Source organism: Gymnoscopelus braueri, assembly GCF_963280865.1.
Source record: "Gymnoscopelus braueri genome assembly, chromosome: 4".
Classification (NCBI taxonomy): Eukaryota; Metazoa; Chordata; class Actinopteri; order Myctophiformes; family Myctophidae; genus Gymnoscopelus; species Gymnoscopelus braueri.
The window spans coordinates 29,638,252-29,663,917 of record NC_137605.1 but is presented as its reverse complement, the minus strand read 5'-3'; the positions used below and the strand labels follow the sequence as shown (position 1 = coordinate 29,663,917).

General features: G+C 40.6%; 2 protein-coding genes across 2 annotated transcripts in view; both read right to left on the bottom strand.

The window, feature by feature from the left end:
• Window positions 1–14,252, bottom strand: part of mtmr11 (myotubularin related protein 11) — a 39,265-nt gene extending 25,013 nt beyond the window's left edge. The window contains exons 1-2 of the mRNA XM_080426896.1: window positions 13,773–14,252; window positions 6,868–6,937 (exon numbers count right to left, since the gene is read on the bottom strand). Coding sequence (XP_080283022.1) covers window positions 6,868–6,937; window positions 13,773–13,829 — 127 coding nt within the window. The 5' untranslated portion in view covers window positions 13,830–14,252. The remainder of the gene's footprint in view (window positions 1–6,867; window positions 6,938–13,772) is intronic.
• A 1,909-nt stretch (window positions 14,253–16,161) lies between these two features.
• Window positions 16,162–25,666, bottom strand: part of otud7b (OTU deubiquitinase 7B) — a 36,710-nt gene continuing 27,205 nt past the window's right edge. Inside the window, exons 10-12 of the mRNA XM_080426895.1 lie at window positions 25,528–25,642; window positions 23,524–23,602; window positions 16,162–22,078 (exon numbers count right to left, since the gene is read on the bottom strand). Of these exons, the coding sequence (XP_080283021.1) occupies window positions 20,573–22,078; window positions 23,524–23,602; window positions 25,528–25,642 (1,700 nt within the window). The 3' untranslated portion in view covers window positions 16,162–20,572. The remainder of the gene's footprint in view (window positions 22,079–23,523; window positions 23,603–25,527; window positions 25,643–25,666) is intronic.

Sequence of the window (25,666 nt, the reverse complement as noted above, 5' to 3'; positions counted from 1 at the left end):
ATTGTACAAGATGAGTGAGAACGTTTTCAGTTAAAGACCAAAACAGATTAGACTAGTGCATAAACTGCATATGGTTCAGTCTAATCTTCAAGGAGTTGCTTTATAAAGTCCACAGGACTGAACTGTGATTATGCAAACCTAAGAATTAAAATACCCAAACAAAGTGAGAAAACCCTAGTCTTATGTAGTTATAATCACACATAGCTAAAGAGCCTTAAGATGCTTAATGCTGAACACAAGTGAACCCTTTGTGGTTAACTTGTTCCTCCGAGGACAATAGGCCTCAGCAGGATTTGCGTGTTTCGTTTTTATGCCTCCCCAGGGTGCAGCGGAGACGAGAACATTCCTCAGGCGTGCTGCAACCGAGTCAAGGGCTGAATTCGTCGAATGGGACAGGGAAGGAGATGGAGGATGGAGTGTTCTTGGCCTCTGCTTGTTGGCAGATGTCTACACTGTAAAATCCTAGGTGTTAATTTAACTCAGAGTGCACAAATGAACACTATGGATTTGACTGTGTAGCGAGTTTATGCTAGCAGGTAGTTTTAACACAGCATGAGAGCCTGTGAGATAGACAATTGAAGGTGTTTACAAGATGGGCCTCCTTAAAATTGTGTAAACTGTTCTATGTTCTTCTTGGAGACCCTGAGGTCTAGCCGCCCACCCACAATCTCCACTCTTCACCCTAGAACACAGCAAAATCCTCAACGCTAATTTAACTCTCAGAGTGTTTAAATGGTCCTGGACTTCAATTTTCACACTCTCAAAAGCTAAGTTAACTAAGGATTTGCTGTGCACAGTAGGGCAGACCCCAACTAATTTAAGTCACCTCAATATTTTATTGAGCTGGTGAGTTTACGTTAAATAGTAAATTCTGTAAAAAGAAATCTGTGATTATCTATAACCTCACAACACTTCGCCTCGCAATACAACGCGTTGTGAGCTTGTAAGTAAGTAGCCTTGTGAACCAATGATTCCCGAGCCATGTGGCCCATAGGTCAGGAGCCTATCTCCTCTTTCTGTAGCGTGAGGCAGCCTGATGTACAAGTACACCCCCCGACATGACGCTACTAGTAGTATGTCTCACGTTGTGAGCTTGTACATCGGCACAAAAGACACCACCTTACGATGAAATGTGAATCAGGCTTTAGCATTCTTATGTATGTTTTACAATCAAGTGTGACACAATGCTGTGCCAAACACTAAGACCTAACAAAATGTCTGTGCATTACTTTGTGAACAAAGTCATTCAGATCATTATTCGTTTTTGTTGTTGTGGTCAATGATTTCTAGAAGGGAGGGGACAACCTTCTGCTGAGAGTGATGTGTTCCACATGCTTCTTCATACTGTAGGCTACTCTTGCTTTTATTTGTTTTCATTCACATTTGTTTCTCGTTTTCATCTTGGATGCGTGCAGAGCTGAAGGTTGCTGCCCTCCTCAACCAAGAAAGAGGCCACTTGTCAAATTGTGGACCACACACAGCAATGTTCGCCTTAAGTTATTTAATCCTATACATAATTATTTATACATAAAGATGTTGCATCACAGGTTTACATGTGTAAAGAAGTGGGTGATATTACTTTTCAAGTTCCCATCATTTGTAGATTTAATAAAATGAAGACGACTAGAAACAAAGAACAAGGAAAACATGTCAGATATAAAAATATTCCTCATATGAGTAGAGCGAAATATATACATAAACAAGTACCGTATTTTCCGCACTATAAGGCGCACCGTCAGTGCGCCTTATAGTGCGGATGCGCCTTATAATCCGATGCGCCTTATATATGTATCAATATTGGTTCCCTTGGTTTCCGCACTATAAGCCGCACCGTCAGTGCGCCTTATAGTGCGGATGCGCCTTATAATGCGGTGCGCCCTATATATGAAAATAATACATTTATTGAAGGTGCGCCTTATACTCAGATGCGCCTTATAGTGCAGAAAATACGGTAGGTCAGATATTCCTTATATGAGAGTAAGAGTATATGCATAGCTATACACAGTATATGTCATGTTTTATACAAATATTTTACCCTGATGGTAGCACTTTGAGATTTGTTTAGTTAAATTCATTATTATCATCATCATATAGGGTGCATGGTTATGAGAAATGGTAATGGTACGAGGCAGTTAAAATAGCATCATACTGTATATAGTTACATATATACACAGTACATACAGTAAGGTGCAGCAATAGAACAGTAATAAATATGGGACATAGACTTTGTGCATTTATTTGTTTATTTCCTTGTTTAATTAATCATCTGTTTTTTACGTCTGGAGACTCCCGTCCAGGACATGCTTCAGACGCGCCTCCTCAGGAGACTTGGCTCAGATCTGAACCCATTTGATTTGGCATTAAGAACCTGTTACGACCGCATGCCCTGGCTGACGTCGACCCCAGGCAGGGTTCGAACTCACGACCATCCGCACGAAAGGCGTGTACTCCAACCACTACACCTTGTTTATTTATTTATTTTAATTCCAAGTCATAGAAAGTAAGTAAAGAAATTTCACATCTACAGTCACCACAGAACCGCCCAGTGAGGTTTTAGTCTATGCTGTGATTTGATTTTCATTTAACTTAGTATAATTAAGTGTGCTTTTAATGACATCATTGGGAAGACTAAAACTCTCATAAAAGGCATGAGTTATTGCGAGATGGTTTATAGTTCTGGGATATGAAAGTTTATGTGCAGAATAAATCAAATGCGTTTCTTAAGAACCTACCCATTTCAAACAATTGTGTTTAGAATAACTTCGGAAAGTGCATTCCGCATTACTTTTTATTGTGCATTGGAATGCCCTGCCAATATGCAAAATATATCTAAACCAAAATCAATCAGGTCTCAACCACTTAAGCCTGATGTTATACTTTCAACATTTTTCAAAAATAGTGAAAATAGCCCATCTACAAGCTCACAATGTGACAGGTTATGAGCTTGTAGATCTGCATTCTCACATTTTTTTATTTATTTTTTATTTTTTAACGCCATAATGAATAATTACATAAAAAAAGATGATATGATTTTCCACCGCAGTCTGAAAACTCAGGTCTTCATAACTGAGTATGGGCACTCCTCTCTCTCTTGTCACCTTATTTTGATAGATTACTATGCAGATATATTATGTGCAGATATAAGTTGGTTACTTGTTCACATGTTTTTTTGTTATTTAGATCAGTATTTTTTTACCACAAATGTTAACAATATTATAGATAGATAGCATGCTGTGTAGACAGATGCAAGGCCTGATGTTTACCTGGCATGCTAGTTTAAGTGAGGCACTACATCGTTCTATTTGCACTCTACTAAATGTGACAATTGCCTTGTCGTTTGCTGACGGGTTAATGCTTACTCTCTAGACAGGATCTGCTATATGTCTAAACCAGGGATCTTCAACGTTTTTCAGGCCAAGGAGCCCTTAGCTGAGAGAGAAATGAAGCAGGGACTCCCTACATATTGTAGATTAAACCTTTTCATAGATTCCATAGATAGCTTCATAGACTGACTTGACAGCACTATCATCAGTGTAGTGTCAATTAATGTTTTGCGTTTATTTGTTGACACATTATATATTAATAATGTTTGATTCATGTAAGTAACATTAATCCATGAATGAATTTTCAGACATTTAACCTCTTAAACCCTAAATGATTAGTAAACTTGACCTTTGGCTCTGTAATTGGTCTGCTCTTTTTTCCATCCACACCAAACCTCTTTGCCAGGATTGTCTGTCCCTCTTCCATCCATCTCTTCACTTTCAGTCCTTGCCCATAAAAAGGGTCAAGGGCTGACAGATACAGAGATCTCCATATATGGCCATGTCAGTCGGATCGGCGGTGCAACGTAGGTGTGAGGGCTGCGTAGCGGCCCGAACCTCTAGTTAGTATAATTGGTAAGACCTGTGAAATAAGTAAAGAAGAGGCCCAATTTCTTTCCAATATGGCTGCTGTGCATAGAGCCTATTGTGATACAATGCTGCCTGCTTTCAAATGAAAAATCTAAATAACTTCTTGACATTCTCTTCTCATGTTTGTCACTGAACACAGTGAGCAGGTCCTCCAGTTTGAGACTGACCACGCACAGTAACATAAGAACATGGAGAGATGGGAAGGCCATGTTCCTCTGAGGAGGGTCTTGATCAAATGCCATTGTATGTGGATGGACAATATAGCCCCCAACGCGCCATTCAAAAAGGCACAATGATCTACCTATGGCTGTTTGCACTGATCCTGATCCATTGGCCCCCCACAGCTCAGCTCGGTTTCTGCTGCCCTGTGTCCCGGTGTCACCTGAGAACAACGCTGAGCACAGTGAGCTGTGGCCATACATCGGGATGATGACGATTTTTTTTTGCCTAATAATGCATTATCGGAAGACAATGTTGTGTGCCGGAAATAGCAGATCTATAAGCTCAAAACGCATGTAGATCAGCTTTTCAACACCTGACACAGTTATACGACATAGTATACATCGGTGCTTTAGTGTTTGATTAGCATTATGCTGTATCGAAAATGAACACAAATGGGATTAGTCTTTAAGTCGTTTTTGGGGTGTTGTAGCTTTGTGGGTGCCAAGTATGTATAGATGTTTGTGTACAGTGTGTGTGCGTGTGCGTGTGCGTAACAGTGGGAGAGAGAAAGCAAGGGAGCGAGAGTGCAGCACTGTAATGTGAAACCTCTCCAAGCTAGATATTTCTCCACACCTGGTTTAGGTGCATTGCAGGAGAAACCTTTCCCTCATTCTGGTGGGAGAGCAGGACAATATTAAATATGATACTGTGATATCATACCTTAATATTGGAATAGAGATGTCAATCACAACAACCGCATATAAATCTCTCACCCAACTCCGACACAATATATTTTATTCAGGGATTGGTAAAGGTTGTTCAAAATTAGGGTTCAAGGGTTTAGGGCTGAAGAGTGATTGTTTCATAGTGTGGCATTTCTCTCTTCCTCTATCCCTCCCTGCTCTGCACTCCTTTATCTAGTCTGCACATCATGAACAGGAATTGTGTGAATATATACATTATGTTAATTTAATTGCACAGCATGTTGTTCTGAATCAAATTAAATTATTTGCTAAATATATATCAGAATATTGCCAAAAATGAAATATAGAAATGAATAACACCCATTGTGCAAGTATCCAGTAGGGCTACATCATATGGACAAAAAAGAACATCTTGTTTGTGAATATTGAAATAATTGTATCAATCAAAACATTTGCACATATAACTTTTCTACTCAAAATGCACCATTGCCGTTTCTTTCTTTTTTAGAATGTATGGAATATTAGCATATTCAACAATAATTTATTGTGGAACTGGATGCATATTGAGCAGCTCTAACTTCAACAACTGTGAATAATTCTACCACAGTAGTACCAACCTCGCGTTATGATTTGCTGAGAGACATTCTAATGAACAGAAATAAACATAACCCAAATGGGCTGAATCAATAGTTCATCCCACTTACAAGTGAGGACCTGGATGTGCAATAAGCTCTTCATGGGACTTAACTTAACTTTCATAACAAGCTTGTGTCATCATTGTCTTGACAGCCAATGATAAACATTGAATAATTGCAATAATACACAGGTGAGGTCATGCTAGTAGCCTACTTGACACCATTGGGCTGATCTATGGCATTCAGCTTTTTTGCCTCGTACTGTACCTACAACCTCAGAACCCCAGTGCCCGTATCTCACAGTATACTGTAGCACTCCCTCTCTTGTATTTTTGCTTAAGTGCAATTGTAGTGAATATACGCTAATGGTAAGGAAGCCAGAGGGCTAACAGAGAGGAAAGACAGTCTGCATTTCACAGTGAACTGTTAACAGTTAAGAATAGGAGCACTGTGTGACTTGTGTAAGCCTGAGAGACCATGGAAAGTATTTGACCAAAACAGATTTCAGGCAAACTAATTTGTCTGGGAAAGTTAATAACATGAGGAATGGATGCCCGCTTACAAAGTATACATGTGCTGAAAGTATATAAGGTATGTGGATGTACTTTAATTTCCCCTTTATACCATACATACGCCCTTCCCTAAAATATCCTTAAATAAACCACATGCAATCTCACACCCCGGCTCTCTGATGGATGGTGCTACTGTGAAAAAGTGCTGATATGAGAGGTTAAAGATTAAGCTCGTCTAGGGGTCAGGGCCCTCTGGTCTGCCAACATTCCTGTGTAAAGTTGCTGCAGAAGTGTTTTGCTGACCACTACGTAATAGTCAAAGGTCTAGCGAGCCTACCCTGCAGAAGCAGCAGAACTAGGAGGCTGGATGTTCTAATGCTGTGCTCCTGTAAGGCTGCAAACTAGCAATCAGTCCAACTAGGTTACCCTGTGGGAAAAATGTCTGACCAAACTCTAGTACAGTACGTGGTTAGAAAGGGATCTTGTATTATTACAGGGGTCGTCCACATTTGCTGAGGCTACTTTAACGTGTAAACATAATACGGTTCACATTTTTCATGGGGGCCGAGAGTTCAAAATGTTTGACAGGGTAGCTGCTAAACACATTAGCACTGAAAAGGTACCTAATCACATATTTGTGAAGGGACTGAGCTACCCTGACATTTAGGATAATTCCCAGGAGTAGATATTTCATCTGAACCTGAACAAACAAAGGGAAGGTTTCTGTAAGGCTTATTCTGTAAAATATTCTGTAGTGTATGCGTGTCTGCTCCCTGGCCAGAATGCAAAGCTGTAATACCATTAATGGACACTTGAATTATTTAAATCTCATTCAATCAATTCCAATTAGTTTTACTTTAAAAACGGAAGAAGGAGTGAGTCAATAACTCACTATTTTCAGATTAAGAAGTAAAAAAAAAAAAAAGCAGTATGACCTTACCCGGGAGACAGCGAAGTCCAAACATATCTCGACTCCTGGCATTTACCCCACTCTGACTCAGCATCCTCTCCTATGTGGGAGACACATTTCATGTTAGCATGGTAAAATTCCCTCTGACAAAACTGACTTGGTCTACCCCATTTTAGACATCCCTGTCAAAACCCATGACAAGCCCCTTAGCTCAGACGAAAATAATATGGAGGATGGGCTCTGCAGGGAAATGTATCTGGTTGTGAGGCAGGCGAAATTTATAGTACATTCATTGCTTTCTCAGTTATTTTGATGCGTATCACGCATCACATAACAGAAACTAGGCTAAACATAGCTTTTGTACAACATTATAGCTTGTCATTCTCACTTTGGTACAATAGGTTTAGGTTGTACATTTTAATAGTGTACAAAGGCATAACTTAAGATACAGAACAGAAAGAAACAGGCAGACAGGGAGCAATACTATTTAAGTAAGTGGTAGTCATGCCTGGATGGTCCCAATGGACAATCTGAATAATTCATATTCATATTCATTTTACTAGCAGCAACACACATTCATTTTGTTGAATTTGTTCATGTGAGAATAAGCCAGTTTATTGCATGCAGTAACTATCTTCAAATTTAAACTCATTTTAGGCATCTTTGGCCCAGTCTGTTTCTCTCATTAAAGTCTGGTTCTTAATGACCAACTCCCAAAGACAAAGCTGACCACACAATGCTCCATGATTCTACATTTCCATGTTGCTGTTCCTTTCTGCTCTCTCTGATGGTCATACAAGTCTCAAGCACTTCAGGCAGTTCTGCAAGCAATCCCACAGAACCACAGAGGTTGCTATAATCAGACTGCTAGTTTGCACATATGGATCTACTTAAGAGTTGCTACCACCCCCCAGTGAACACCATTTACATTTATCGGTAATGCTCAATTTATACTTAGTTGCATGCTGGTGTCGTGCACCGAAAAGAGCAGATCTTTGAGTTCAAAACGCACTGCACTGCGATGCATAGTAGATCGGCTGTTTTCAGTGCGCAACCAAGTAAGAATAAATGAAGCTTTAGAGATCACACAGTGTGCTGGCCAGTCAACACACTGGGAATGGAGGATATGGTTATACAGGTGGCAAATAAGCTAAGATTTACTCCAGAACAAAAATAAAAGAGAAATGTCCTTGAGTTGAAGTCCAAGACAACTATACATTATAAAGCCCCAGACTTCTACCTCAGCAATTCTTTGAGGCTCATAAAGACTCTATTCATCATTATGTTCTATTTGTAGCGCTGACTTTATCGTACAATACTTGCATTTCTCTGAGTCAGCGAGGATTTGTGAACAAAAAACAATGAAGCCACACTCAGTAGACTGTGTTATGCTAACACTTTAGCAGTGTGATGAAGTCTGTGTTATCAACATGCTAATGAAAGCTTGAGCCTTGCGCTCTCTCAGCACATGTCCTCCTAATTAAAACCAGACATTTGAACAAAGACAACCTTTGCTCTTTGAGAAGCAGTAGTAAAATCATGCTCATTCATAGCTGGGTGTTTTCAGTGCATGTGAAACTGACTAGCTGTTCCATAAAAGGGGTCTGAAAATAGCTGGTGACCCTTTGGGGAGGATGCAGACAGATTTGTTTATTCAAGCTTTTAAATTCCATTTAGCAGAATAATAACAAGTGAGTCATTCTACCCTAGTTTTAGTGTTAACCAAAAAAAATGCAATCAGCTTGGTGAACAGTAAGAAAAAAATAAGGAATATTTCATATGTCCTAATCCAGGGCCACAAACAAAGCAATAAGAACTGGTCACAAAGGGTTATAGCAGGATCAAATCACTATGAACAACTTACAGGCCTCATAAGTGAAGTCATGTGGGCAACTTGTGTGTGGTGACATGTAAAGGCTCCAAAATGTCATCTCCAACATACAACACTGTCTTAAGCTTTATGAGACATTCATGATAGGGTTATGGTTCCACCAATTTTTTTGATCAAACCAAAAGGGGCCTTAAACCCAAAATAGCAAAAACAAGTTGTGAGAAACAAGGCATTTTCAAATTATAAGGCAGGACACTAAACTTTTACAAGACTTTGGTTTCTGCTTGCTAGTACATTGTTCATTTTATTTCCATCTGGCTTTAAAAGTCTCATGCTTTCCCTCCTTTCAGCTTACATAGTCAACACCCACCGAAAACCCACAGCCGAATTCCTCGCTCCTTTTTCAGAACATCAGAGGCTATTCAGAACATGTTTTGTTATTATTTTGCTAAGTCAAGTAGCTTGAATCTGTCCTCTGGGACTTGCCAAGATAGTCAAACTATTCTTGTGTCTCAGGGTCGTTCCTCACAAGCTGAAGTAAGTTAACTTTTCTAGATAACACTACAAGATAGTAACTCACTTACAGTCACTCTGCTGTAACAAGGGGTACAGTACAATGTCAGTACATATGGCCCAGTGAAGCTGGGGTCTGGCTGCACCTCGGGCAGCCAGGTTCTGGGATGTTAAAGAGTCTGGCCAGCTTCTCCCCTGAATAATGAAGTTGGTGTAGTACCTTAAATTGAATTAAACCATGGCGTATACACATTGAAGAAGTGTGACAAAAACTATTTCCCTGTGCCTCAGACTCTGAAACTTGGGTTTCAAACATGATAAAACTGCTCAACTCACCCCCAACACCTCAAGTCATAATTAGTTATAAAAAGTATGAAAATATGAAATTGAGAACATTTTTTATCTCCAAAATGGAATAGGCTACAGGGAATTTTGAAAGTTAACTCTTGACATCCAATAGGATAGGAGTGAGGAGTCAAATTCCATCAAATGAGGGAAGCCTTTCATTTGTCAACTTAAAGACTCAAGTAACTTTTTCAAGGAGTTACAATATAAATCACAGGCATTCTTCTAAAATACTAAATGCACCGTTTTATAGTACAGCACTACTGTTAGAATGGGCACAACAGAAAGACAAAACAGGTACACAGGCAAATTAGATAAGGAAATCACAAATGAGATAATGTCTAGGCAAAACAGTCATGGCAACACTGTCTGCAAGTCTCAGAAAGGGAAAAGAACACATTTCATTTCTACTGAGGTTTCACTATTTGCCTTGCTTCGTTGTATGGCCTTGGTGTGCACCGTTCTCATCACTTTCACTACTTCTTTCTTCCTTGTGCCCCCCCCCCTTCTCCTTAGGGATGGCAGCCAAGGCCTATTGCGTTTTCCATTGCTCACGGCTTCCCCTCGCTACTGCGGCCAGACTTCTGCAGTCAGCATGCAGTAAGGGAACATACCTCTTCTTCCCCAAGAAATAGGCCAAACTCACGACAGTAAGAGCGAATGGGGGGACGGCAGTCCCGTACCACATAAACCACACGTTGTGGAGGTTTAACATCCGTTGTTAAGAGCTAAAGCACAAGAATGGCTCCATTTCGGAATCCAGTTGGTGAGTTATTACACTTACCATGGGGGCAGTAAAACTCAGGGCTTTCAGCTGCTGTTTGCTGTACAGAAATAGGTCATTGCCTGTTTGTTTGGGTTGTACTATTCAATTCCTCACATACACAGAAAAGGTTGAATGGCAGAGTAATGTAGCTTTAACAAAATAAGGATATGAGGTAGTTTAGCTAAATAGGGGTTTGCTTAGAAGTGTTTCGCGTTCCACCCCCCCCCCCATTCAGGCTTCAGATATACACATTGTTCTCCTGACAAAAGCTGGATTGTTTTGGGTTTTTGTTATTGCTTAAACTCCATTCTACGGCAGTGTTGTGCACCAAAACTCTGCGGTACAAGCTTGTATATCTGCAATTTTATGCAATTTCTGCCGGTAAGGCTGTCACGATCATGACGTTTTACTTGCTGATTAATTATCGTGCAACAATTGTGGTTAGTGACTTAATTGTGTACTTGGCATTGAATTTTGAGCTTGTAGAAACCTGGCATTCTAAAGCTAAACCTTCATCAAATAGGCCTGTCTAACACACAGTTGTATCTAACACTGACCTCTTTTAAAATAGTAGCCTGTAAGACAATATCTTCATTTCTGTTTGTAGCCTGTAATAGACAGAGTCATCGCCTAACTTGGAATGCTATTCATATATTTCTACACTCAGCTTCCTCAAAATGTGTTTCCATGGCTTGCCTTATGGGTAGACAGACAATCCAACAACAGCCAAAAACATGTCTAGCATTAGCCATGCGTCTTGTCACTGTGATTTTGAGCAATGCACCACCAGTCTCCTATCTGTTTCACTTATATAAGGTTAATCAACGCTCCAGATATGTACATTAGTTTATAGAACACTCAAGGTTGGCATTGACTCACTTCTATTCTTGTTTCAGCAGTCACTCATTCCCAACAGTTACACTCCTACATACACTAAAAACAACCTAGCCCCTAGAGCCGAACCCCTTTCTCTTGTGAATAGTGGTGCTGGTTAATTATCACCCAATGCCAGATCAATACACCAACTAAAGAAGAACATAAATCAGCTCTAGGCACTGAGAGGAGTTCATTGTTTTGCTCCCTTCCAACATGGGGAGCTTTGGTAGCCCAGCGGCTGGTACTGGATCTTACATCTGGGCCCTGTGGGAATGGGTGTGGGTGTCTATGCCGTTTTGGCCTGCTGCTATCATGCCTGAATCTCCAAAAACTAGTCTGAAAGGAGCTCAGCGGAACCCTTCTTTGACATGTTCAGTGTGCTGAGCTTTGTGGAGTGCTTCAAATCCAGCTGACAGACATACAGATAGAATAAAGGGACAGCCAGCCACACGAGCGCGGCCATACTGATGTTACACATCTGAATATCATATTTCACACATTATATTAAGTTGCACTTTTCATGATTCACTGCTGATGCCACACAATTAGGTCTGGTTACCAATGAAAAAGGATGGATAAATTCATTCTCTCCTGAAATGAGATCCTAATTAGCTAGATTCCCTTTTCCCAAGGCACTCTCAGTCTCAACACATCACTACGGAAGTGACAACCGATGGGCGTTTGGGTGATCCTACAGTACATATTAGCCATACTGTTTCAGATTATGACTTAACATTACCATATCTATGCACAACCACACTGGCGCTGCCCTCATCAGAACACTTGGGATTCATGTGTGTGTGTGTGTGTGTGTGTGTGTGTGTGTGTGTGGTTGGGGTGGGGGCTCTGTCATGATTTAAGCCAGGCAGACAAGCCTGCACATCTCATTTTGAGATAATCAAATTCAAAACTGCTGTGCCTCGCCGCTGCTGTCTCCATGGCGACAACCAGATGTTGTGCACATCACCCCCACTCCACATGCTAGCAGTGCCTGGGGGCGGAGTTATGAGGCATCTGTTACCATTTCCCCCTGTGGCTGCTGAAAATAACTGGACAGAGAGAGAGAGAGAGAGAGAGAGAGAGAGAGAGAGAGAGAGCGAGAGAGCGAGAGAGAGAGAGAGGCCAGGCAACACAAAGCCTAATTTATACCCTGAGGGATTGGTGACTCTGAAGGAACTCATGACGTGTGCACTGCACATTGCTTTGTGTTGTCTATCAAGTTCACTGTATCCCCTCCAAGGTGCTTTTAGAATTGCATCTTATTGGTTGTTTGAAATTCAGCAATCCAACTACTGTGTCTGAGGCATTTCAAGTGTTTAATTGCAGTGTTAAGGACCTTTCGAATGCTGCTGTAAGTTACTGTCAGACTAAAACTGTAAGTGCACATCTGGACATGATGAGCTCAAGTCCCATTATTTCCTCATATAATTGGGACCCCTCACAATCAAGCCCTTAGCCCCCCTATAGTGTAAGAAGAGCTTGTGCTCCAAAACCTGCCTGTCTATAAACAAGCACAAAGATACAGATCCCTTGTTAAACTACAAATAGACCAGTTTTGCCCTGTTTTCCCAGTTTACAGCTGGGGGACATGTGATACACATGCAGGAATTAAACCTTTGACCATTTGTTTTGGAACAGCCTTTCAAAACAGTAACACTAGATCACTGGCATACAATTGCACTCCTGTGATGGACACATTAAAACCTGAACACAATCCACACTGTACACTTAAAAATTGTTCTGATGAAACACTGCAGGTCTCTAATTCAGACTGCAAAAAAACACCTGAGGTTTAAATGTCTACATTTATAGCTCTACAGCTGAATGACCTGCTTCCTCTGTCATTATAGTTGCTTCCTGACCACCCAGGGCAACAGAACATAAGTTTTTTTTTGTGTTTGCTTTTTTGAATCAAATAAACATATTGTTTAATTCCCACAAATAACGTTTCAAAACTGACTCCAACTGTATCCAAAATACATCTTTAGCTCACAATGAAGCCTATGATGTGTTATGCATCATACATAACACATCATAGGACACATCATACAGTATGATGTGTCAGTCAGAAATGATCTGCAAGGAATTAACGACATAGCTCCTCCAGATGACTATGGCAGATGAGAAAATGCTTGCTTTAAGTGTTTATATGATATTTTTGCATATATTTGTTTGTCATTAAATGTTTCAATGAATTGAATACCTGGACCCCAATGGAAACAAGCCATAGTAGTGCTTTCTTGGGCTTAATCCTTTTAGCATCCTTCTGTGTTAGAACTGTACTTTCTGTGCTTTTTTTTGGGGCTAACTGTTAATGAAGTATTCAATCAATCAGGCTTGTTCATTGGATCATCCGATAAAGTCCGATAAAGTGGGTGTTTGGATGGACTATCGTGTAGTAGCCACTGTACAACCGTTTCACACAATCGGCTATACAAACTTACTATTCCCGTCACATAATTATGACTGATAGGAGCCTCAACGTGTCCGCTTAGCGGGCTGAGGACTCCGCTACTGTTCTATGGAAGACTGGAAGTCACCCAAATACTTTCCCCAAATGCGATTTGAAGATTATTATTAATATTTTTTTTAAACGAAACCTACCTTCATATCTGGAACCATTTGTCTCACTTTAAACGTGGTTTTAGATCCTGTCAGCATTTTGAAGAGCGACGACGAGGGGGAGTTTGTCCACAGAAAGAAAATGAGAAAAATGCTAAGTTTTTTTTCTCAGGAAACTGTAAACTAGTCTTTTATGCAGTTAATTTCACCCGACCCTTCCATTCTACCCATATACACCGTCAGATAAGCTCCAGTTCTCCTACGAGCAGCGGTAGACCGTGTATCATCATCGGCTGCCTGCTATAAACAGAGGTGCTCAGTGTGGACATGCAGCCAAACTATTCTCACTCTTTTCATTTGAATTGGCTCTGACAGCATCCATGTCCTCCTCAGAGCACGCCCTGTCCAAAACCCTCCTTTTAGACACTGGGCTGTTATTAATATTTACTGTAGTTGGTGGTTACTAGTAGGCTAGTAGTAGGAGAAATGTGTTCACCGCAACTGCCAACCATTGCTTTCCATTTGTTTATATCCCTTTGCCATAGTGAGAATGAAAAGGCAATGGAGCTCTTAAAGGGCCAGCAACGTGTCTGGTCTGGTCGGTGTACCTAGTGGTGGAAAGTAACTAAGTAGGCTGCATGTACTCAAGTTCGGTACGTATGAGTACAATTTTGAGGTACTTTAGTATTTTCCAATTTTCTATACTTTTACTTCTACTCCACTACACCTCATAGGCAAATATTGTACTTTTAGTCCATCATAGCCGATCTACAAGCTCACAATGTGTTGCATCTGCTATTTTCTAAATATTTGTTTTTAAATTTTGGACATGATAACGTGAAACGGGACATTCTACATAATAATGAGTACTTTTACTTTTGGTACTTTAAGTATATTTTGATGCCAATACTTTTGTACTTTTACTCAAGTAAATTTTGATTACCGGACTTTTACTTGTAACAGAGTGTTTCTGCATTGCAGTATTGATACATTTACAAAAACATGTAGTACTTTTTCCACCACTGGGTGTACCCTGTACTGTACCAGACAGGACAGTGAGGACACGTCTAGTAAAGGTGTCGCTGTTGTCCAAAAACGAGTCCCATCGCAACCAACGCTGTTGTGGTTGTAGTAGATCTGTTATTTTTGGCCAGGACACCCTCATGTCATGGTCATGGAATATACTTCCCTGCGCACTGGTGTGGCACGCATAGAATAGCCGATCTACAAAACAACAAACATTGGATGCATTGGACTGAAGTAGAGCTCTAGTACAGATTTGAGATTCTCAAGATAAGTCATCATAGCCTGAGTTAAACATTGGGGACATGTAGCCTATAGCCTGTAACTGCTCCTATATAAATTAATATAAATATATTTAAAAATATAAATATTCATATATTAATTTACAGTAGGCCTAGCCTACTGTAAATTACTTAAATATTAATATTTATATATATACACTCTGCATTAAGTAAGTGAGCCGCTTTCCTCAGTTCCTCAGTTTTATATAGCTTCATTTAAATATGACCCCCATCACCACATAATTCTAAATGCAGGACTGATATCAGCCCTGCATTTCGAGTTGTAGGCTATTAAACTCAACATGATCTCAAGTATTTTAAAAAATTGGCATAATAACAAAGTCAACACACCACAAACAACCTTTGGTAGCCTAAAAATGCAAATTATGCATTTTTTCTTAGCAGTCCATGATTTAATACCTTCTGATGATCCTTCTGTATGGGGGGACTCCTCTCTTCTCTTTCATCCAAACATAGTAACATTCTGGAAGATGACATGGAGACAAATTCAGCATCAATTCCTTCCAAGAAGAAAATGGAAATTTTGAATACTTTCCTGAGGTACAGTCTATCCTCCCTAAATGAACAGGTGGAGAGACTCTGTCTCTCTGTGAACTATAATAGAAAGAGGTCTGGATTTTTTACCACATGGGAAACTGTTCAATATTACATAAGGGTCTCCGATTTCTCTAATACATAAAACAGCCCCAGACACAGGACCTTGCATCATCTGAGCTGGAGTTTTTCAGTGATATATAATGCAGCAAGGTTAAGCAAATACAAAAAAGACCAATAACAAATTAGCACTAACAGTGAAACCTTGCTGAAGCTACAAATGATCTGTCAGCAATAACTATGATGAATGTTTTTACCATTCCACTGCATTGCATTCAAGTTTGTTTACGGTAGGTTAGATGTTTGAAGTGTAGCAGCAGAAATCATTTCTATGTATGGCCACCTTAGGGTCTGAAAGCGTGCCTTTTCCAAATGATCCCCAGATTTGAGTAGCACTCTGTGTACCTTGTGTTTTAATACAAAATGTAATGTCATTATCAAGTACATTGTAGTAACATAGTATTGTTAAATGGATGCGTGTAAATACTTTTAAAAGTAAAAAAGAGACCAGATTCTTGAAATACCATGAGAATTTATTCAAACGGTGCAAAAAATTAATAACAACCTAACATAAAATCTGATGTTCTTCTATCCAGATTGCACGTTCACACAGCCTGGGCTCTCCTTCCAAAACATTAATAGATAAAACAATTTAAAACAACAGGTCAGAAAACCAAGACAACTGAAATCATCTCAAAGTAATGCACAAATGTGGTTAATTGGATTGCCATTTACATGCAACAGTTCCAGTCCCATGCAGCTAAAAGAATCCCATGTTAATGTTGCTGATGATGACTAACCTGTCCCATACAAATGACAGCAAGTGTACAAAATTAAATAAAATTAAAAAAAACGTCAGTAACTGCTTAAGACAAATTCTGTCACTCTGCTCTGATTCGGAAGAAATTGGCTGGGACAAAAAGAGCATGAATTGAAAAACCACCCATCCAATTTTCACTCACCATTATGGTTTAGCATAGCACAGATTGGTGGCTGTAGAAAAAGTAACTTGTAAAAAAATCTAATGAACTCAAAAACAAAAGCCAGTCTGCTAAACAGTTAATCCTAATTTATACTCTGTCACATGGTGGTGTCGCTCATCAACATCAGTTATTTTTGCCATGCGACACATCGTGCCATGAAGTATAAATGAGGCTTTAGCCATATAAGAAAGAACATCCTAAGTAATCTCAACTAAACATTCCACAAGGAGACCTCTGAAAAGAAGAAGAAATGTCTTACTATAAATATATTCTCATTTCATATCTTGCCAGGTCAGCAAAGAGGAAATTTGTTTGCCACAGAGAAAGCCTTGAGTTTGAAGGGGCTCACTTGGGAACTGCCATTGACAGCCAAAATGTCACTTCCTGATCCAACACTGATTTTCCAACTGAAATTCAGGCGCTTACAAGTCAATCATCCACTCTTTTAGTGTCTGACAATATACATTCTTATCTTTTAAAAACACTGTAAAACTTTGGGTTTACAAAAATAACTCAAAAAACTTGTTTATACAACCTCTCATAGTTTTTTTCTTTTTTCTATTAAATACAAAAAAAGTGTTTGCAGTCAGTAAAGTCCAATGTTCCAACATGTTCCGTGAGGCATCCACGTTCTTAAATGGACAAAAAAAATAAAAAAAATAATAAAACAAAATGGAGCTGTGGTCATAAGCCAATAATCTTATGGGAAGGGAAGTAAAAACACATACACAAACATAATTTTAAGACAGGCATTATCCCACGATAGTTTTTGCTTGTGCCTGCATAATTTGTTTGACATAATTCATTGCAGATTTAGTCAGCATTAGTGTGAGTGTACACATCAACACACACACACACACACAGCATACTGTGCGTGTGTGTGTTTGGGGGGGTCCTTCCATTTTACATCGTTAACTGAAATGCAAAGCAGAAAATACGTTAATTTCTTGAGGATTTTCCAAAAAGTAGTAGATGGTCTCGCTCATATTTGTACTAGATGACTCCAATATTTTCTATGTTATTTTTGGTATAGGGCATGACAAATTCCTACACTGAATAATAAAAATACAAGTGTGCCATCCATTGGGCAAGGCAGTGAATTGCATACTCAATTGTGCTTTGAAATGTTCAAGACTGATCGACCGATGTCAGAGATGATACAGTCAAAAAGAGTAGGACAGCTACTTTTGTTGTCAGCTTCTTTAAACAAACTCTTTACGAGTTAACATGGCTCATTATTAATAATGTGTGGAAAAAAACACATTGCTACTAAATACACTGAGTACCATTAATATAGACTGAATTTAGAAATAATAACAAGGAAGACTTCAGGTTTCTGACTGCAGATCAATGAAAGTATTTAGCCAATATCATCCATTTGATATGCCTCACTGAAAAAACATGACACAACAGCAATAAGTTCAACATTAAAGAGGGGAGATGTTTCCATTTGCTTTGTTTTGTTTTTTTTGAAGGGAGGGAACAGAAATGAATCTGCAGCAAATAAAACTAGTAGTGTAAATACTTGGTGCTTATCTTGTATAACATACTGACAAGATTATAATGCCACAAGGACAAAGACTGAAAAAGGCAACGAGGAAACTGAGCTAGACGGTGACACTGGCACCAAAAACGTTGTACACAGTAACATCTTCAGTGTTAATTTATCCATTTGTAACTTGGAGCGTGTACAAAATTTACCCTTTTGTACACTGTGACTGAGTTAAATGAACACTGAGAACTTTACAATGTAGCTCCACAGCAACAGAGCCCCTCTTTATAGAAGGTTTCCACTCATGCACCTGCCCTCCAGCACAGGAGGTGGCAGTGTATGCAGTTCTGACATGAGCAAAGGACAACAGTCACACCCCTTCAAAAACAGTAACAACATGTCTAATGGACATCAGGAAAGTGCTTGAATTTGTGCAGAAAAGAGGTTAAGCGACTGCTTTGGGTGGCTTGAACACTTGGAAGTTGACAAATCACCCTTAATCAAAGTTGGTAAATTGGGGTGAGCATCCAATCCAAACAAATATAATTAGGAGGATGTCCCTTTAGTCAGGATAGCATACAGGTATCATTTACATGAGATGTTTTTCTGATCGCAACAGGCCCAATTAAGGAAATGTATGTTAACATGTTTAACATTCTAACCATAAGAGTAAAGATGTTTTCTTTAGTAACATCACAGTGACCGTTACTGCATACTATATAGTCACTGAATACAAAATATGTTAATGCATCGTAAATGCCATTTTTCAATGTCGGTACACAAATATTGGTGTTTTCATATCACAGTGGGATATAAAAACACCAACGGAAGACAGCTGTCATAACTGGAGACATCCCAATTTTCTATTAGCAACTCTGAACAATTATTTGTTGATTCTGTTAGTTTGCTCTCAAAGTTAATATCGCATTAAAACAATATTTTCCTTTTGTCTTTCACAGAAAAGGAAACCAGTGAGAATAATTTAGTATATCACAATAGCACTGTCTTCGGTAATGACAGGTGTCTCCAACATGTGTTTTGAAATACGGTCCAAGCAACATATGTGATGAAATTTACTTTGGTTGCGTATAATTGCAATATTATAGTTACATTGGCTACAAAAATGAAACACCTATCCACTATCGTGGATAGCAAAACAGGAAGACCCACGTGAGGGACAGTAAAGCCTGATTTATACTTCGTCGTACAGCGTGTTGTGAGCTTGTAGATCTGCTGTTTTCGGCAAGCGACACGTCATGCGACCCTTGTGAGCTTTTAGATCTGCCATTTCTGGCAAGCGACACCGTCGTACGATGGAGTATAAATTAAGCAAAGCATTTCATCTGCAGTAAAATAAAATAAAAATCCAAATCAGGTAGTGTGGACAGCATTTTTAGTTCTCTGCTGTTGCACTGCAACACCCATGTCACTATTCTATATTTGCAATGTTCTTAATCTTCAAAATGTTGACATCTTGGCCTCATTCAGGAAGAAAAACAAAATGGTTTTGACAAAGCATGCCAGAGAGATGCCATTAACAGTGTAGAGCAGATGTGCTGAATGCATGGTGGTTTATCTGTTGCATTCCGGAACATTAGCACCACCGCAACCCGCGGTAACTCAACTCATTAGCATAGCACGATAGCCTGGCTTTGCATTACGTGTATGATGACCAATAAATAACTCAAGAAGGAATAACCCTGCTCTTTCCCGAGGAACATGGAACACCAGCATCTTAGTAACAGTAGTGTAAAATCTGCAGTAACGCTGAAATAACCCAAAACTGGATGTGTCTTCAAATGGTCAAACAACCATCAATTTACCAAGCCGTATATTCTCACCACAAATGGAGTGAAGGTACCCAAGCTTTTTTCAGTTTGTGCTTATTTTGTAGTGTATTAATGTGTGTGTTTGCGTATTAGTGCATGTGTGTGTGTGTGTGCCTGTGTGACTGTGTGAGTGTGTGTGTTAGTGACTTTATTTGTGTGGTGCTGGTGCCTGCCGTATACATTCTCTCCACCAGGAGGAGACAGTAGCAAGGCGTTCAACAAAGATAACGAGGAGAGCCTGCAGCTCACACACACACACACACACACACACACACACACACACACACACACACACACACACACACACACACACACGCACACACACATACACACACAATGCCTGTATAAGAGCCACAGCAAAATGTAACAGAAGTGCAGTTAGTTCTATAATCTAATGTGGGACTCTGGCCGTCAGCAACCATTCCTTTTCCTCTATGGTCATGTCGAACCTGTTTGCAACACACTACTGTTGCCTTCTCTCTCCAACAGGAAGTGACGCAGCGGAGTAGGGAAAAGGCTGGTCTTGCCTCTCCTGTCCTTTCAGAGGTTGACCCACGTAGCCTTATTTTATACTGAAAAGGCCACTCTTACGGAAAACTCTAAACCCGATAAAGTCTGTTCAGAACCTATGGATAGCTGGTTCTGTCTCCCTCCTCTTCAGCTCTTCTCGGTAGCAGTAGGAGCAGTAGTTGCCCGTCTCTGGGTGTCCAAAGTAGGTGCAGCTGGGTGTCCTGCAGCGGGTGGACTGCAGACCGGCGAGACCGCCAGCACTGCCCAGTGAGTAGTGTCTAACCGGGGGTGGCCCGCTCCGAGAGTCCAAGGTGGAGCGCATGTCCCGGAAGCCATTGCTGTAGCCTCCACCTGCCGGCTCGGACACAAGGTAGTCCGGCGTATCGTGTTCAGGTGGGTAGGAGGGGGTGAGGCGGGAGGGGCTGAGGGAGGCGGGGGCTTGCGGGGGGTAGTTGTAGTGGGGCTGGACAGGGCCCTGCGCCGTGGGGCAATGGCGTGGGAGGGTAGCGTAAGAGGGCAGACCTGGGTAGGAGGAAGCGGGGGAGCCGCCAGCTAGCTGCCGCCGTGTCTCCATGTAGCCGTGCATATGAAGGTGCTGAGTTAGGGGTGCCGGGGCAGGGGGCTGGTCTACAAAGGAAGGGCGGGGGATAGGAACAACACCAGAGTACATAGAAGGGCTGAAGGAGGAAGACTTAAGGTGGTTGAAGGAGGCCACTGAGCTCTCCGAGAGCTCCTCTTTGGCTTCATAAGGCCGATAGCCCACTTCGGTGCTGCCCAGGGCCTCCTTCTTGGGTGGCTGGATGCCGTTGGTGACGCCTTTTCTCTCCACGTCCCGGCGCTGCTGTTCCTGCTCAACTCGGAAGCGTTCCTCCGCATCAGCCAAATAGCGCTGGATCATCTCTTCCTGGAAGGGCTGGCGGTTGCTGGTGGTGAGAAGGCCAGCAAAGATGAATTTCCTCTCGCCCTGCATAGCGCCACGCAAGATGCCCAGGCTCACCTTGACATCAGCGCTGTATTTGTAGGGGTCCCCCTCAGTGCTGCTCCCACCATTGCTGCTGATACTGCTGCCTGTCCCATTGAGCCGTTCACTGCCTGAGGAGGGTGAGCCTTTCCCAGAGTCTTCGGAGGCGTGGGCTGAGGGTGAGCTGTCCTTGCTGCCTTTCCTTCCCCTCAACGAGCCCTTCTTCTTCTCCCCACCCTCCTGCTTGGCTCCTCCTGCTCCTGCGTTTTTCCCTGTCATCAGCCCACCCACATTTTTCTTCAACTTGCTGCCCAGGCTCTTGCCAAAGCTGCCAAGCTTAGTGGCCACCGTGTCTGCCCTCTTCTTGTCTTTGTCTTTGTCTTTATCTTTGTCTTTCTCCTTCTCCTTCTTGCTCTTGTCCTTGCCTATTGTACCTGTCCCCGAGGAGCTGTTGCTGGATGAGCTGGATGAAGAGGAGGAGCTGTTCTTGCTTGAGGTCCCGCCTCCATTGACCGTTGTCGTGGTGGTTGTGTCTCCATTGCCGTTGGAGCTGCTGCTAACCGACTCTTTATCTGACTCTCCTGAGTCTGGGGGCGTGCGGGCATCCTCTCCTGCAGACGCTGTGGGAGACTCAGGCTGGGCCAGAGGAGCTTGCTGGAGGGAGACAGATAAGCTCTCATTAAAAGACATATGTATGGGACAAAGAACCCCCTAACCCAGGACTGGCTAGTACAAATTAACAAGCTAAAGCTAGCCCATCTTAAGGCAAGCTATCATCAATGGGTCTAATTTTATTAAACTTAAGCAAAGCTATTTGATTGTGAATTGTTAATAAAAGGAGAATACTTTTTTGGGGGGTATCTGTGTAACTTCTAGTAAAATTATTTTAGGTTAGGGTTAACAAAATGTACACCTGACTGAGGCCGTGTGTACTTGGTGTTTAATAATAGTTTTTGTTTGCTTTTCATTGTTCATAGTTCATTTTAAATGCTCTGTTATTTATTAACAAATTGTGAGCTAAACTAAGTGCATTAAACTGATTAACTGATTTGATCTAGACAAAAACACAGGAAATATTGACAGTACACACAACAGTACAAACAATAATCCTCATTAGAAATTGGTTTACCGTCCTGAAATCCTGAAGAAAAAAATGGGTTAAAAAAAATCTAACTCATGCATTTTTATAAATCTCAAAGACAAGCAGTCACAAGTTTAGAAATAAAGAGAAAATCTGCAATGGGGCAAAATGTTGCAGGGTAGCCAACCGAGAAAATGGAACAGAAAATTAGATGACTGGGAGCAGAACTGTTCCTTCTCATTTCTGCCAGTTCCTTTGAGAGGCTCTAAAATGAATAATGCTATACTGGGAAACCGTATAACCTAGATGATGACACATCATTCTCATCTAAAAAAAACTATGAGTAGTCATAAAATATCCCCCTGTTTGCCAAGGCTTCCGTAGGGCTAACATAAGTGGACACAGCTCCTATCGTAGAGCTATTATTAATTCTTAGAAGCAATTCTATTACAGGAAACTCTCCATGGCTACCTCTCGCTTGCAAGCTAACTGTGAAATTGCCATGAACTTGTTATCCTTCCTAACTAGCTGGCATCAGTGTGTGGCACACAAGAGGGCCATTGACACAGTGGCTGTGTGGCGTCATTTTATGACCTTAACAGCTCAGTGTGGTTTGTTTTCACACAGAGTTTATATACCAGGGAGAAGACGACAGACCTGATAAAAAACACATTAGGGCCTGCTTACAATAAAAACACGTACTGTAGTTCCATACAACAAAAACACAGCTCTCACATCTGCTTATCATTCCTTTGGCTTGGATGTCAGATGCATGTTGAGAGGGGAGGGTGGGAATGTTTTTAAAAAGGAAATTATTATACTCATGAAATAAACATCTTCTGATGAGGCAACACTGCAAGCTTCCCTTTAAAGCCTAATTTATATTTGCTTGTCCAAAACAACTGATGAGTGTCATGGCTGTACCACGAGTGATTCTTCCTTCTATATGACTTTACATGTGGTTTTGGCAAAGGCTGGAAGAGATCTCTCCGGCTTTGATGTGAAATGTCACCTGTACCTCACAAGGCAGGGGCAGCCAGGTGACCGTCATGTAGCTGTGCAACATCTGGAGCTTGGCCTCCAATGACAAAGCCACACTGGAAAGAAGATAGAAATGGAATAATCATGGTGTGAAACATGTCAAAAGTTCTTCTACCATACAGTACATACAGTATATTCTGATGCTGCTATTGAACTACGATTGACATTTTGATTAGAATAAAATACTTTTATTGACATACAATCAAAAGCAAAATATCACCTTAAAAGGTGATATTTTGCTTTTGTGATATTTGTGATATTTTGACAATCCTAAGCTTGTTTTTGTTACAATGGAAATACTGGGATACTATTCTGTTTATGTAAATGGCATAAGTAGTTTAAAAAATGAGAAAACTGCCATACCCCACTTCAAGAGAAGCCTGAATAGATTCAACAACATAGCTAATCACTTTATCATTATTACCATTGTTTTTCTGTTTGCTTGTTTTTAAACCACATGTTTTCACAACAAATCTGCCCAACTTATCCAGCAAAGGACATTGACCAGGATATATGACATGAGATCCAAATGACTCTCTGTGTGTATGTACACATCCTCTGTGACGCAGATGGCTTAATATTAATTCAGTGGCTTTCTCCAAATGACAACATAAAAGAACTGCGCACGTCTACTATAGGGAATAAGTGGCCAGTATCAACATTCTATATGTCAAGCATAATCCAAGCATTCACAGGACAGTGGCACCTGGCCTGAATTCAATCCCCATTGCAGACAAAAGTGTACACAGTAAAAATCCTGAGCATTCATTTAACCCAGAGAGTTTGTGCACTCTTGGGACCTTCAAATGGATAAATTAACAATGAGGATTTCGGACCAAATATTAGGAGCACCGGTTCTTTACATGAGATAAAGTGCTGAACTAAATCTCTTTGTATTTGGACAGGCTAGCAGTGAACCACTCATTAGTTTTTCTTTAGTGAAGCACTCATCTCAATATATCACTGTTAATCCTCATTAAGTGTTAAATCAATACAGATAATTTAGCCAGGTTTCAATGCAGGCACTCGCACTAAACCACACATACAGTGGTTTTTACAGATCTTACAGTACTATGTACCGTCTACAAGACTATGACGTTTCTAACACATCAACAGAACCTACGTTTATTTATGAACTCATTGCCTGCCATGGACGAGTTAATTCGTCAAATTCTGCTATGGCTCAGCCTGCCTTTTTTTTTTTCTCACACAGAACCAGAGATAACGCGATCCGAAGATTTACTGCTCCATTCACTTCCCGGTTAACTTATTACTTAAAAATGCTGTATCTCGGCTCCTGTGTACTTTTTTAAAAAAATATGTATTTTTGGCCGAGACATGCTATTTTCAAAGGCATATAAAAGAACGGGAGGTCGCGATGACATTTTTTTCCCCAGAGGAAGCACAGTGAAACCCTCTGTGATTAGCAACCATCAGGGGATCGATCATACTGGAGATAAATATTCTGTGAATACTTGAAAAGGTAAGAAAATCTCAAAATATCTGGCAGTGGGTGAGTTTTTTAATGTATACACTCTGTTAAAGAGTTAAGAAGTGATTGAAGTGGACGTAAAGAAAAATTTTATATATCAATTTATAAATAAAAATACACAAACGTAATCAACTGAAGTAACCAGTCCATCTAGTTATTTTTACCTAGCTGCTATTTGGGGTATTCTCTGCTCCATTCATAGAAGGCGTTTACAACTGATCTCATTGTCACTGGCAGTGAGTGTCACTAATCTGGAGTCAGAAGTCAATGCTTAAACACTGACACTCTGTCCTTAAGGGATAGCCGTGTGTGTGTGTGTGTGTGTGTGTGTGTGTGTGTGTGTGTGTGTGTGTGTGTGTGTGTGTGTGTGTGTGTGTGTGTGTATGTACACATTTACAAGTTAACATGTGCAAATTCAAACAATACACATTTAACTTTCTAAGAAAACGCTTGGAGGGAAATGCACTTTCTTTTGAAAGATCACCATACCTTGCCAGCATCACGTTGTCTGTGTCATCCTTCCCCCACTCCCAGTCCTTCCCAGGGTCCACGGCAAAGTGCACAGGCAACATCTTGTGCTCCGAGTCAGTAAGAGGGATAACCACTGTGAAGAGAACACACACAAATG